The sequence below is a fragment of the Lingula anatina genome, chromosome 2 (genome assembly GCF_051362555.1).
Source record: "Lingula anatina isolate TDL-2025a chromosome 2, LinAna3.0, whole genome shotgun sequence".
In the NCBI taxonomy this organism is placed as follows: Eukaryota; Metazoa; Brachiopoda; class Lingulata; order Lingulida; family Lingulidae; genus Lingula; species Lingula anatina.
This window is the reverse complement of record NC_141768.1, coordinates 18,205,735-18,220,172: the sequence shown is the minus strand read 5'-3', so window position 1 is coordinate 18,220,172 and position 14,438 is coordinate 18,205,735. Positions and strand designations below refer to the sequence as shown.

The 14,438-nt window shown below is 34.7% G+C and overlaps 2 protein-coding genes across 12 annotated transcripts in view; one reads left to right on the top strand and one right to left on the bottom strand.

Annotated features, from left to right (window-relative positions):
• The window catches only part of LOC106171115 (cilia- and flagella-associated protein 70), a 36,162-nt gene that overhangs the window by 21,361 nt on the left and 363 nt on the right, over positions 1 to 14,438 (bottom strand). For 5 of the 6 annotated variants that reach the window (XM_013551268.3, XM_013551269.3, XM_013551271.3 and 2 more), the window contains exons 1-7: positions 7,790 to 7,948; positions 4,942 to 5,023; positions 4,503 to 4,689; positions 2,237 to 2,335; positions 1,479 to 1,561; positions 669 to 845; positions 194 to 321 (exon numbers count right to left, since the gene is read on the bottom strand). In XM_013551268.3, coding sequence (XP_013406722.2) covers positions 194 to 321; positions 669 to 845; positions 1,479 to 1,561; positions 2,237 to 2,335; positions 4,503 to 4,689; positions 4,942 to 5,016 — 749 coding nt within the window. In that variant the 5' untranslated portion in view covers positions 5,017 to 5,023; positions 7,790 to 7,948. Of the gene's footprint in view, positions 1 to 193; positions 322 to 668; positions 846 to 1,478; positions 1,562 to 2,236; positions 2,336 to 4,502; positions 4,690 to 4,941; positions 5,024 to 7,789; positions 7,949 to 14,438 lie in introns of those variants that run through there. The other variant, XM_087004447.1, reaches the window with a different exon arrangement.
• Positions 7,280 to 14,273, top strand: LOC106171008 (D-aminoacyl-tRNA deacylase). 6 transcript variants are annotated; one of them, XM_087004450.1, is made up of 6 exons: positions 7,280 to 7,343; positions 10,995 to 11,085; positions 11,344 to 11,446; positions 12,024 to 12,156; positions 12,329 to 12,414; positions 13,407 to 14,273. In XM_087004450.1, the coding sequence occupies exons 1-6, from the start codon at positions 7,292 to 7,294 to the stop codon at positions 13,719 to 13,721; spliced, it is 780 nt and encodes a 259-aa protein (XP_086860576.1). In that variant the 5' UTR covers positions 7,280 to 7,291; the 3' UTR covers positions 13,722 to 14,273. The 6 variants fall into 6 exon arrangements, 5 of the variants coding, with proteins under 5 accessions (XP_086860576.1, XP_013406551.2, XP_086860578.1 ...); XM_013551097.3 differs by lacking the exon at positions 7,280 to 7,343 and adding an exon at positions 7,956 to 8,080; XM_087004449.1 differs by lacking the exon at positions 7,280 to 7,343 and adding an exon at positions 8,023 to 8,080 and having other exon boundaries at positions 10,962 to 11,085.

Sequence of the window (14,438 nt, the reverse complement as noted above, 5' to 3'; positions counted from 1 at the left end):
TCATCTAGAATCAAAAGTCTAATTCCAAGAAATTACAAAAAATTACCTATCTCTATATTTAATGAACATATTTGCTTTTTTTAAAATTGAGTTTGAAATTGACAAACTTACTCAAAATAATGATATACTTGTTTTAATTAATTTTTTTTTTCATTCCACTTCATACTTTACTCTCTGGAAACTTAATGATCACCTGTCAGGTATGTAAGCCGCCTGACCCTGAGCGTTGCCACCAACAAACCATTTTTTCTGTTTATTTGGAGGTTCTTTCTCAACCCCTGGTTTTAGGGTGCCGCTGGCATAAACTATTGGTTGTTCTTTCTGTAATCATGGAAACACTTTTCTTTAATATGATGGTAGCAGAATAAACTACTTAAAAGATTAAAAAACACTTAGTTTATCCATCATTTTGGCTGGAAATTTAATAGTAAATCAGCCTTATTCAGAAAGACAGGATGCAAGACCACACTTTTTATTTTATTTTTTTCTCCCACAAGTCCTTTATCTCTTTTATACCTGTCTATCCATCAATTCTCTCTCTGTGACTTACACTGCTAATTCAACATCATTTTGTATTAGTTGGAAGGTTCTGGTAGAAGAATCCCTCAGTTCCAATTTATGGTCAACTCCCCCCACTCCCACCCCCGTCGTGAGGACTATAGACCTACCTCAGCAGTGAGGGGCATAGGCATAGCAGCTAGATACATGTACTGGGGTCCAGTCAACTGCCAAGCATCAGGAGGGGAATACAGAGACTCTATGGTCACCTGCATCAGGTTACACTCACTCAATTGCTGCTCAGTCAGGAGAGGGTTCTCCACGGAGATTACAACATCTATTTCAGGCTAAATGAAGATGAATAACAATAATGATGAGCATCATTTACAAGGCACAAATCATGATATATTGTTATCTAAAATTGTGATAATAAAATTAAAGGCAACAGGTTAGGTAATTTTTGATGATAATAAAGCATGATTGCAACCATATAGTTAAGTGCTTGAAATAATGCTGTGGACAAAGCATATTGGGTGCAGTAAAAGCTGTTGAACAGACTTGGCAGTGGCTCTTAGTTCAATGTTTTGTCTACAATGTCAGTCCCACTCTGAATAATAAAAACCTTGCTCACAAACATAAATTTTGAAAAACGAGCCTCTCTAGGGTAAGCAGGCATTAGAACAATAAGATTAATCTGGAACTTATTGTTATCTGATGACAAAATGAGAGTTGACTTCTAGTCTTAAGTATGGTGATTACTCACAACATTTAAACAATACAAATTTCCCCAAGACAATATTTCTTTCATTATACCTGATACAAATGGTCTAGAATTTCTGACGAGTGAGCTGGGTTCAAGTAAATAAAAAATACTAGTGAATAATTAAAATCTATTAATCTACAAGTAATGAAATGTTTTAGCCAAATGGTGAACTTTGTGTATAAAAAACATAGCTGTGTACTATAAAGGCCAGACCTACCCGTGGGTGTTCAGGAGGCAGGTTTTCCATGGGAGAAGCCTGTACTGGATACACAGGGAGGGTGTACTTATGTTTCAGTTCTCCTGGAATAGGATTTGATATAAATTGTATTTATAAGGTATATGCATATATTTATATCACGCATTCTAAAAAAAAGGAATTAAATTGATGTAACATAATTTCAAATATCATCATTCTTTGAAATTAAAGGAAGTTTGAATAATACACAAATATTGGAAGGGAGGCGGGGTGTTAGATTTCAGCACCATATTGCAATGTCACACAGTGATACTTGTATGCGTGAAAACACCTCTGTTATTGGGAAAACAGCAAGTGGTTTCATAAACACTTACAAAAGATGTGTTTTTTATTGTGAGAATTAACTGATAGTTTGCAGGTGTGTAGCTCCCATTCAAACAGAATCTATACCTAAAAGACTATTAGTACATGCATAATGATGTCAAATGCAAACCATCAACAGTAGACAATGGAATCTCTCTCACACGCAATATCATTTTCTTCCCAATGAAAACATGCTTTCACGCAAGCACTACAGCAATTTTATAAAAACTTATAAAACTCATTCTTTATGAAGAAAAACAAATTCTATCGTATTTTCTGTAGACACAATTCACAGCTTTAAGTTGCAGAGATTATTAATCTTAAGTGTGTGGAAATGAAACCACGGAAAGTATTATGCAAAATACTATATAAAAAACAGTGCTAATGCATGAATTTCTGGGAAAATTAAGTCATACCCCTTATCAATGGAAGTAAATCTGCAGTGCATTGTCCTAAGTTGATGGTCTTTTCCTCCTTTTGCTTTTTCTCCTTGGGCAAAACTTCAACCACCGTAACTGAATTAAGAAATATAAAAAAACAGTTTCAAGAACTATTCAGCTCTCTAGGTAGAAGTATTGTTACAGAACAAATAACAATTTTTTAATTGCGGAAGACAGTTTCAAGAACTATTCAGCTCTCTAGGTAGAAGTATTGTTACAGAACAAATCACAATTTTTTAATCGCAGAAATGTGTATATTTTTACTTCAAATTTATCATTAACTACTAAGTATGTATTATACAACAGCATTTACTTTCATTAAATATTCAAATCTGCATAGATTCAGCAAGGTGGATTACCGTAAACCTTAAGGACATTGATTGATCATATTCTACTTAGAAAACTGTGGTGAAACAATTAACTTTTATGTACTTATTGCACCTAGTCACTTTAATTGAAAAAACAACAATCATGCTTGGAATGTGTGAGCTCCATGTCATTCCTGGGCATACCAATTCTACTAATTGATCATAAATTACATTATCACATAAAAAAATGATTCCCAAGGTAATACATTTCTTTAAAATCATCATCAAAATGTGAACTAACATATATTCTGATCCCATTAGAGCATGAAATAACAATTTAATGGTTTTGTCCCAAAATCAGGGCCAAGTCTCAGGGGATACTGTTGCATGCTTAATTATATAAAGCACTGATTTCCAACTGGCTGATAATTTGATGTGGATAAAGCAGCAGATTAGTGGGACAAAATCATAGTTACACCTAATTGCATCTCTGAAGCCAACACATTTTTAATTTGATTAATGTGCTTATTTCCTTTTTAGAAAAAGTCCATTAAGTGCAATGAAGCACCCTTAAATTACTCAAAACCACAATAATCAGACCATGGCCATGTTTACCACTGGACTTTTATAGAACACAATCGCGGGGGGGGGGGGTTTGGGAGGGATTCTAACTCTCAGGGGCTGGGGCCCATAAACCTTAATTGCATAGTCTCCCCAAACACACAGCATCATGCATTATAAATTTAGCCTGATTACTTAGCTTTGAGTTAAAAAACAAGGATGTTACATGTACATGAAGATGACTTGTGTTCAAGTTCCCTAAATTCTAGCCAAACACCACAAAATTAAATGGTCACATCAATATAACCAGATTACAAAAAGACTGATTGCCATACCTTGCCCCCTCCCCCAACCTTGTGGCCCCCACACACAACCTGTGCACTCTCTCTGATTTAAAAACTGTGTATAAGCATTATGGCCATCTAGTGACATCCGCTTGGCTATTTCTGGTCCTGATGAGAACGCAGCAAAATGCGAGTAAGTTGTCTATATACTGGAAGTAGTACATGAATAATGCACAGCTACAGTAGATTGACCAGTTGCCTTTTGGTTATTCTGGTTCTCTGGATTCTGATGACATTGTTTCTCACCAAAAAAAAAACTTGACACTGCATTTTATTTTAGTAGCTCTCTGCTCTAGAGCTGCTACATGTTACTCCAAAAATAGTTTCAATTCAAGGACTGCACAGAATTTATTTCTAAACTGACACATCAAAATTCAATTAGTTATTTTAAACAGTTAAAAGATAAAAAAATCTTTACATAAGATAATAAAACCATTGGGAGTTGTTTGCAAATGTTGGCATCTCCATTAGAAGTAATTTAATTTGTATAAATCCTAATTTCAAATAATGTGTATCAGTTGAAGGTAACAAGGTCATTAACCGAAGGAGACTAACTGCAAGTATGGAATACTGATAATCATGCTGAAAATTGCTTTTTTAACAAATTAAATACAACCTCCAACATTTATTTGGCCACAGAAAGGGCTACTACATGTAAATGGAACATTAAGTGAACTAACCTGGCATGGGGGGGGGGGGGGGGGGGGGGAGGGAAGCAAGTGCACACTTTAGGACTTCCTTAAAACAATTTGATAATACAAAAGAATCATGAGTGAAGCATTTCACGTCAGACAAAGCCCAACTGGCCATTTGTCTTCAAACTGTTTCAAGTAATAGGCCAGTTCATTTTGCTACGGAGATGAAAATATATAATATCTAGCTTGGATTATTACTTTTTAAATACTCATGGCATTTTGCAATCAATCTGTCCTGCTAATCAAAACAAAAAAAACTCATTTTCCAAATTAAGAGAAGCAGCAAATCAATTCAATAAATTGAAATCATAAGTGATCAGAGATATATACTTACAAAGAATAGGTTTATGAGACAGCTCGTCCAGACTTAGGGGGTCATCAAACGTTGCTGTAATTGTTGTGCTGAAGTTGTACTCTGCAGCCACTTCTGCTGTGCATTCCACTTTGGGTGTCTCTCCCAGGGCTTTGTCACCAAATTCAACCCGTACCAAGGAGTTTAGGTTTTCTCCTTTCAATCCTCTCTGTATTTGAATAATTTAATTAATGATTTTTTTCAATAAAATGAACAGCACTTCAGGAAGGTACTACACTGGTAATGACATCACGTGAAAATGTGTGAAAGTAAAATGCTTAAATCTTGAAGTAAACATACCATTAAAAAATGTAATTTGCCATATAAAAATACATTTGACAAAAAAATTACATATACTATCATTCTTTTGATCTGTATAAGATTTCAATAACTATCACATTAAAAAAATTAAACGACTTACCAAATTTCTAGCTCGGAGAACTGTAATGGTAAGAGGCTCAGGAGAGCGAGTCTGGGGTACCTCTGAATCAGCCATTACTTAACTAAGGAGCAAAGATGAAAGACAAATAAGTTTTTGTTAAATGTTTGTGACTAGAACCTAATGTATAAGGGGAGAGATTTCAAAAAATCTGTTCTTTAAAAAGAGGAAAAGAGAAGATCTATAGCAAAGCTGTGCAAATATGCTAAGAAAACCATTACTGTAAATTATTTCATGTAATTAACATTAGATCCTGTCATACAACAAATCCCACAGTGAACAAATTCTTCAAGAATTGAGTTTATATCACCCAAGGTAGCCTATGAAGTCTCATAACTTGGCATAAAATCAAGTGAGATTTCAGCAGATAGGGAGAAAAGTGGGGTCATAAATAATGGTAGACTTCTGGGTGCAGTGCGGTAACAAATAGAAGCTGGCAGATATTATCAAGGGACATTTTCCTGGTTGGTTTCACTTAGGTTCTGTAGCTCACAATCTATAACACATCAATATGTATTGATTGTCACTTCCTTATTGCTTTCTAAAATGACGTTAATTCACATCTTTGTCATTAGGGTCCATCTTTCTGTAATCGGGCTCTATTAAAATGTCATGTCTGATGAGAGAGAATGTTCTTACGTATCCAGTAGAGTGATATAATACATGTACATTAAAGAAAAAAACCAATACTGGACTTAAAAAATGATGATGCAACAATTCAGTATTGCAATTGGCACCACCAATCTTGGATAGGATGATGAGTGTCAGTGACCTGATGGGCTGGTCATGTGATAAGTCAGATAACTACTGTTGTTATCTGCTCCAGAGCCTGGTCCCAGATGTGGGAGAGAAAGATCGTTTCATACTGATGTTGGACAGCAGCATGCATTGTCAGCAAGCCAAATCAGATACTTATCCCCACACTGAGATAATTATTAACCCCACCCTTTTTTATCACACACAGAAAAAGTGAGCAAATCTAAGTAAGTGACATTAACACATGACCAAAAGTGAATAGAACATATATATTCCAAGTCTCCTGCCAAACTTGTCTTTTATCTTAGGTAATTAAAAAGGTCCAACCTGGCAATCTGGTCACTTGGGATCAAATAATAATATATCAGTATAGTAATGAACAAGATTGTTTTAAGAATATGTGAGTCCTGCATGGGAACGAGCTTTCAGCTGAGCAATGTCCATGTTTGGAGTTCATCCAAAGAGACCTGATGTCCCCAGGGTTACGTTGCAGTGTGATGTCCTTCAGGTCAATAAACTCATTACCACACAGGGGAGGGGAGGTCCTTTCTTTAAGAACTTTCAATTAGAGATAATTCAAAAATGTGAAAAGTTATGCCATTTTCTTTGGGAAAGATATGTGAGAAATCTTAGGGATAACAACAATTTTTGATACCAAAAATGAAAACTTTTTTAGGATCCTTTATAACAAATAGCCTTTTAAAGTTTTTAAAGTTATTGGTCCGAACTGTTTAAAGCATTTATTAACTATTACCATCATTTAAGGGAGACTGATATGTAAAAAAGGTCTACAATTCATAAAATAGCCTTTTCCTTGTTTCTTTTCTTGGAAAAACTTATCATAATATTATTGCAATTTAGCACAAAAACTCTCTTTTTCTTGCTTTATTCATGATCCACGTACTTTTGCACATACGAGCAAGCATTAATCTTCTATTTCCCTGTTTCATAATTTCTTGTGAGATTGTTATCAGTTTCCTATGTCACTCTGTAACTGAATAAGTTCTTATAATGACAGGGGCAGATTTAGGCCGTCTTCTGGGTCTTCCAGAAGACGGTCAGATTATCTAGTTTACATTGACAAGTATATAATTTTTTCTGTTGAAAGAGGGTCAAAATTATAGAATGGATCAACAAAGATAATTTGGAAGACTGTCAGAAAATAGCTCTGGATCCCCCTCCCCCCTGAATGAAGTTGGCATGGTTGAAAACTAGGGTGTGAACTACAATCTGGTACCAGCATTTGGTTTAATTTTTTTATTAAGAAGAGTCCCTCATTATGTGTCCTATTAAACAAAGGCATTTCCCCTCTTTATGGTTAACATTTGAAAACTTGTGCTTCAGCATGGGTTACATAAGAGCTTTTTTCTTCGGGTTGTTACAGTTATGACAAGTGTCAGGAAAGGGGAATCAAAAATACCATTCAACCTAGGAAAATCTGTTAAGTATGAGATATTCGACCTAGGAAAATCTGTTAAGTATGAGATATACAAGGGAAAATCTAGCATGTGTTTGATTTCACAGCAGCATAACTGGCAGAGAGGCATATGATTCTAGTACCTTATTCAAAGCTCTAATGATGGGAAAAACTGGTTGGCTTACAAGTGTGCAAGTTGAGGAGATGAGAGGTAAGATAAAAATTTGACAGCTCCCACATCATGGTGGATTTGCAAACAGGTTGACATTCTACAGTTTTCGGGACATTATTTTTCATTCTTCTCCACAGAAGTACATATCAGAAACCGTATATAAGAGTGCTAACTCGTGAATTTTCGTACGTACCATGCATGAAAAAGATCGGTACAAATTTAGTCAGAAAGAAAAAGAAAATAAAAATAAAAGGGAACCCCACAAAGGCTACGAAAATGATCAAGCTTTTTTTTATTCCAAGAATGTGAATATTGAGTATCTAACGATGTCCTGGACGGGTGATAACACTTCTACTGTTCAGTGCTTGGACTAGCAATCACTTCAAATTTGTATCAGAATTTGCGGCCCAGAATTTGTGTGCATGGTGTCTGAGAGTAAAGTACCTGGGATGTTATTCATGAAAACGCTTTTCGTTATAACTTACCTTGCTTGCATAAAAGACGATCAAGTTGTTATTTCAATAATTTAAAAATCGCAAATGCATTAAATTGCACTGTAACATCAGCTACACACTTGCTTAAGAAATGCAGATTTGAGTCTCGTCGCCATAGAAATGACCGGAAGTATAAAATGCGCAAGTACTAAATTTACAGGAAGTCATTATTTGTACCTCCAGCATTAGAGAGCTTCCCGCAGGTGCTTTTAAAAAGAAAAGTGCCACTAGCATAGAAAATGCGTGCTGTTATTCAGCGAGTAATGAAAGCAAGTGTCTCAGGTGAACGTCAATAACAACATTATTATTTTAAATCTGAAACGATGGAAGGGACATAAAAAATTCTCTTCACGGCTTGGATTTGTGAAAACTTAGGGTGCTTTCCCAGAGATTTAGATCGATCTAAATATTAAGTTTTAGATCGACCTAACTCCCTGGGGGTTTAGGCTAAATTGCAGTCAGCCGAGCGGACACCATAGTTAATTACCCCCTTACAGCTTTTAGTAGGCGGGACAGACGCTTAAGCCGGCCAAGCTGACAGTAATCTAGTGAGACTCCCACAGGGATAGATCAATATAAAAATCTATGGAAATGGGGTGTTAGAGGCCATTCCCAGAGACTATCGTACTAACTTTGAATCGAACTATTTCCGAGAGGATTCTCGTTTAATGGCAATATTAACTTGAGCGGCTTAGATGTCTGTCACGCCTACTGAAGCTGATAGGGGGGTTAACTATCGTTTAGCAGCTTTAGTAGGCGTCCCAGACGTCTAAGCCACATACATTGTATATGAGCTGAAAGCAATTTGGAGAGAGACACCGTACGATCCTGTTAGATTGTCTTAGGGATGGGAACCCAGTCTTAGTTTTCCCATAGCAAAATAAAACAAATTGGAGGAATATTGCACCAAGGAGTTTGCGAGAAAAATTTTATTGCTGCTAATTTGCAGCCATATTGTAGCAAAATTGCAAGAAAGGACTGCAGTTTGCAGCCATATTGCACCCAAGTTTTCTGTAGATCTAAGCAGGCCTTATGTATTGGTAAGGGTAGTTGTAAGGTAAAATTCCTCCATTTACACAACTCCAGTCAATTCCAGTAGAGGATCATGTTATATATATGTATATATACATGTTATATATATAACATGTATATATAACATGTATATATATATATATATATATATCAGGCCTCTTTTGCAAAGTAAAGTCTAGTTACAGGGGCAGATCCAGAGTGACCTTCTGACGCTGTTCCAAATTATCTTTGTTGATCCATTTTTAACCGTCTTTTGACAGAAAAAAAATTAGATTTTCTTTCAGTTTACCTACAATAAATAATCAGTGAATGGAATCAAGTAAGAATATAAAATCAAATATTGGTAAATGTTATTGAAAAAAGAACAGTTTTAAAAATTATATATATATATATATATATTATTTCAACCTTGAATCCATGTTATTATAATTATTACATATAATATGTAATAATACTAACATGATATACAATGAATCCAAAAAAACTTTTTTTCATCCAAAAGCTACATGAGTTAAATTTGTAAAGTTTTGTAGACCTTAACACTATTTTGGCTTAACCATTGTAGAAATGTTGAAAGAAATGACAAGTGCAGTTATTGTTGTGAAATTAAGTAACATAAAACAATCTTTCTACCAAATCATGTATGTCTTTAAATTTAATCCTGATGAGTATTTTGTGAAAATAAAGCCATCAATACAAGAATAAACATCTTCATTTGACACCCTGATATGGTATAGAGAAACTACATATAGGTAATCAACTGACATGTTGTAGGCATTTTGACTTTTTAAATTCAGCAGCACTCCCAATGTATGCTCAAGAGGCTCTGGACACTTCTCCAGTTGTGAGATTTTTTTTTTTTTTTTTTTTTTTTTTTTTTGTCAAACAATATGACTATGAAAAACAGCAGCAGTAAGACGGGTAACTCTGCAGTAATGACACCCAGGTCACCATCATTGTTACTGTGAGTATACTGTAACTCTGAATGTTGGTGTACAAAAAGGGATGCGATATTGTACACTGCAGTCAAGACTGAATTCTCTGCAGTCAAGACTTAAATCAGGCAAAGACACCAATGTTTTGATGTACTGGGTACATGAGGTAGTTGCGTCTTCGTGTATCTACCTGTGCATGTACCTTTATAAGATAACAGTTGAAAGGCTGTATTGTCCTGCATAGATTTCATTTTGAAAAAAAAAACTCTTGGGGAAATTGGCTTAATTGTCATTTTCTTGGCAATATAATGGACAGGAAATTATTGATTCACAAGAGAAAAAAAGGACATGAGTAGCAATTCCTGTGATCCTAATTAGATTTCCCTCTTTTTTCTGATAGTTTCTCAGAAGTAACAAACTAAGACATTTATAACTGGTAACTAAATAAACCTCAAAACAGGGATTCTGTATTTACCAGTATTTTGTACAATTTTATGAATACAGATTTACTTAGTTGGTTGGTAGTGACTCTAAAGTCAAATAAGTATTTTTTTTTTTTTGATTGACAGCGACTCCAGTGTCTGATGAAAAAGAATTGTGCAAACAATCACAATAAACCATGTGGCAACTTGATTTTAACCATGTTATATTTTGCTGATGTTTATGGAAGTCATTATAGCCATTGTTACGAAAATTCATTTTAAATGCTCTATTGTTGTATTTCTTTGTGGCAATACTTTCCTACCCAAAAGCATTTTCATACCCTTACATATATAGCAAGCATGATTTTACTAGTTATATATATATATATATATATATATATATATATATATATATATATATACTTTTTTCAATTGCACCATAGTTTTCTTTGAAACATTATAGGCCAAATGAAATTGGAGAAATTCTCGCAAATTATCTGTATTCCTATTAAGTTAATTGATTCATTTCCGTCCATTAGTGCTTCCTGTTTGTTTTCCAACTGCCGATTATGCCCCTGGCAGGAGCAGCTATTATGTATTAAATAAAGGTAAAATGCAGACAACTGAGTTTATTGAATCGATGCCCTTATCATTTGTTTGATATGGATTTGGGTGTTTAGGACATTTTCTTTTTGCTCCATGTTAGAAAGACAATCAGAATAAACTTCATTGTCAAACTACTTGATGGTGTCTTATGCTCAAGACACCATGTAGTACAATACTCGCTATTTCTGTTTTTTTATTCAGTGGATGGAGAGATAGTTAGTTCCATTGATCGAGGGCTTTGTGTCCTGCTGGGAATATCACACAATGACACACCTAAGGAGTTTGATTATATGTAAGTGGTTGATTTCTTTGGGAATATTTTCACAAACAGACACAGAGGCCAGAAGTAGTGGTAGTCTAACTGATATCACTAGACAGATTTTTATTGGACTTAACACAGGTAATCACAATTATAAATGATTCTTTTTATCAATACTGTATCCTGGTATTTGTCCATATTGATAAATCTAGGTCTTTTCTAAAAAGGGATAATTCAGTATGTTATTATACACATTGTGTTTATATAACACATGTGCATTTATTTTTTAAGGGTGAGGAAGATACTCAACTTGCGTTTGTTTGATGATGATCAAGGAAAACGGTGGATGAAGAGTGTTAAGGATAAAAACTTTGAAGTCCTCTGTGTGAGCCAGGTAAAAAGAGGTATTTATGTCTAGCTTGTCTTATTGCACAGAGTATGGGAAAATAAGGTGTGTTTCACCAGCCCTGTGTTAGCTGAAAATGGTTCATTAAATGATTCAATTATTCAAATGCACAAAAAAAAATCGAGCAATCAGCCCTGTAACAATAATGTTTACATAACAATATTTTATTTTATTGATAGATTGATGGGAAACAGTTTTTGATAAGTATGTATGTATTTTTTATGTGATTCTTATTAGGTTTTTGCATGATTCAGAATTTAACTTGTCATGGGAGCAGATGTTTTCATCATATACATTAATGAACCTTAAATTAGTAGTGCTTCTCTGGTGTTCACCCATTATGCTTGTTAACAGTGCTTTAACGGAGCTTCGAATAGTAAATCTAGTTTTTGCGTGTCATGTGTAAATAGAATTCTTTTTTAGATCCAAATGACAAAACGTAAACTGATTTTTTTTTTGGTGATAAAAGTTCAACCTGACATCACAAACCAAGAGTTTTTATGCTGAATTACATATACATGTATCATGAAATAATGATATTAAGAGAAAAAGTTTTTTTTTTCAGTTCACTCTCTATCATGTATTGAAGGGTAACAAACCTGACTTCCATAATGCCATGGGAGGGGAAGCAGCTGAGGCATTTTATCAGAATTTCCTTAAAGAACTTCGAAAAGCTTATGACCATGGTAAAATTAAAGGTAAATGCTATAAAAATTCATAAATTCTGTTTTAACTTTATAAGTTATGTCAGAAACAAGTCTTTCGTCCTTATTTAGGAACAATGAATTGCAGAAATATCACATGCACTGACATTTGCCACTTCATTCTAGTGAATTTTAGTGGCTGTTTTATGTCTGGTTTCTATTGTAGATGGAAAGTTTGGTGCTTACATGCAAGTTCACATTCAGAATGATGGCCCAGTCACCATAACACTGGATTCCCCTGCTCAAACACAGGTATATAATTATTTTATCCAACTTGTACACACTTACCTGTTTGGTTACTTTCCTGTATCTTTTTTCTTTAAATCACACACATGTATGCCAATACCTTTGCATGTGAACTGTTTATCAACAACTAAAATAAAGGATACCATTTATCACTGTAACAGCTAGTGGCCACGGATTGATGGAGGATTTTACTAGCAAACACATCCAAGTTTGAGATAAATCTCTGGATTTTAAATATTTAACAGCCATTGCCCTGTTGACCTGGTGCTCTTAAACCCCATTCCCATACCTAGATTGATCTAGCAGGATTGGTCCATCTCCGAGGGGATTCCTGCTAAATTGCACTCTGCTTATTAAGCTGTTAGGGAGTAATAGACTATCGTTTAGCAGCTTCAGTAGGAGTGCCAGACATCTAAGGCGCTTAAGCTGAAAACTATCTTAGCGAGACTGTCCTAGGAGACGGACTGATCCCACGAGATCGATCTAGGTATGGGAATAAGGTCTAAGTTATAGAAAATGATACCAAATTTAACTAGATTTGAGTTTAGAATAGTATATTTTGGAATGAAAACATGTGAAGACTGAAAGGTATGTGCGGCAGTATTCTGGTACTTACAGAGCTTTAATACTCTACTGAAAGAGACTATGAATGTATGTTTCAACTCTGCTTAAGTGAGACTGGCATGTTTCTTCTTCTCTCTTATATGCCACATGTAAAGCTTAGTAACTAAGTTCAGGATCGGGCCTGTCAACAAGATGAAATATAAACTGATGATGTTTTGTTGACATTGTTCAACAAGATATTTTGTTAGCATTTTTTTGCAGTTATAAGTTTATCTCCACTACCAGCTGAATGTCATCACCATTATTTTGATCATCATCATCATCATTATCATTCTACAAGTTGGCTCAAAAGAGGGACAAAGACCTAACAATTTTTATTACAAATTTTGGTTGTCACTTCATTACTGTTACAACAAAATCTTGTATGCTTTTAGGAACCAAAAGGGGCATTGAAAGGCAAACAAAAACGGGAAAAAACTGCAGCAGCAATATCAGAATCCAGTGTGGCAAAGCAGAACACAGGGTCAGAACCTAGTCTGGCAAAACCAGGTACAGGATTAGAATCAAGGGGGATGGAAGAAGGGTCAGAAAAAAGTAGGACAGAAACAGGGTCAGAAACAAGTGGGACAAAAAAAGGGTCAGACCCTTATCAGACAAAACCAGAAACAAGAGCAGAACACAGAAGCAGGGACATTACCATTGATGACAGTGTAGATGAGTTAGCCAGTGAATTACACCAAAAGACCTAACATAGCCATCCCAACATAAAATAAATATTGAAGGAATTCGAGTGAATTGCACCTGAAAACAAGTCTTAATTTTGTTTTAATTATTCTGCTGGAACATTAATATTAATAAATTAATGAAATTAGGTAATTAAAAATTGTGTTTATTGGCTCATTTCTATTATGTGTAATCTTATGCAGAGAGAAAAGCATATATCAAAAGTCTACTTATTAGAACTGTATTCACAATTTAAAGGAACTCATAAATTCATTAAACGTATGAAATATTGCTTTTCATATCCAATGCCATCCAACAGTATTGATTGGATAGTGGCTCTGGTAAATGGACTACGTAACTGTAAATCCAGACACATACTCCATTTCACTTTACTAATTTTGCTAATTTCCTCTTTCAAAGATTTGTCTTGTAATGCCTGTTGTACTTTAACGCTGACACTCCACTAGATATTCCAATATATGATAGTCCTTTGTGGTAATATTTGTGAACCTCACCTTCTTAAAGCTTACCATCAAGTAGCAAGAATGATTGGCTTTCAATAAACTTTTAACCCATGATATGTTGTAAAATTCTGTTAAATGTATATGTAGCAATTCAGACTTCAAATTTATAGCCTAATGCGTGTTCAAGTACTAAGTCTAACCTGACTCGTGTTCATAGCACCAAAGTTATCTTGTATAGCATAACATCAGTCCACTTTGAAAATCATTTGAAGTAGAGTC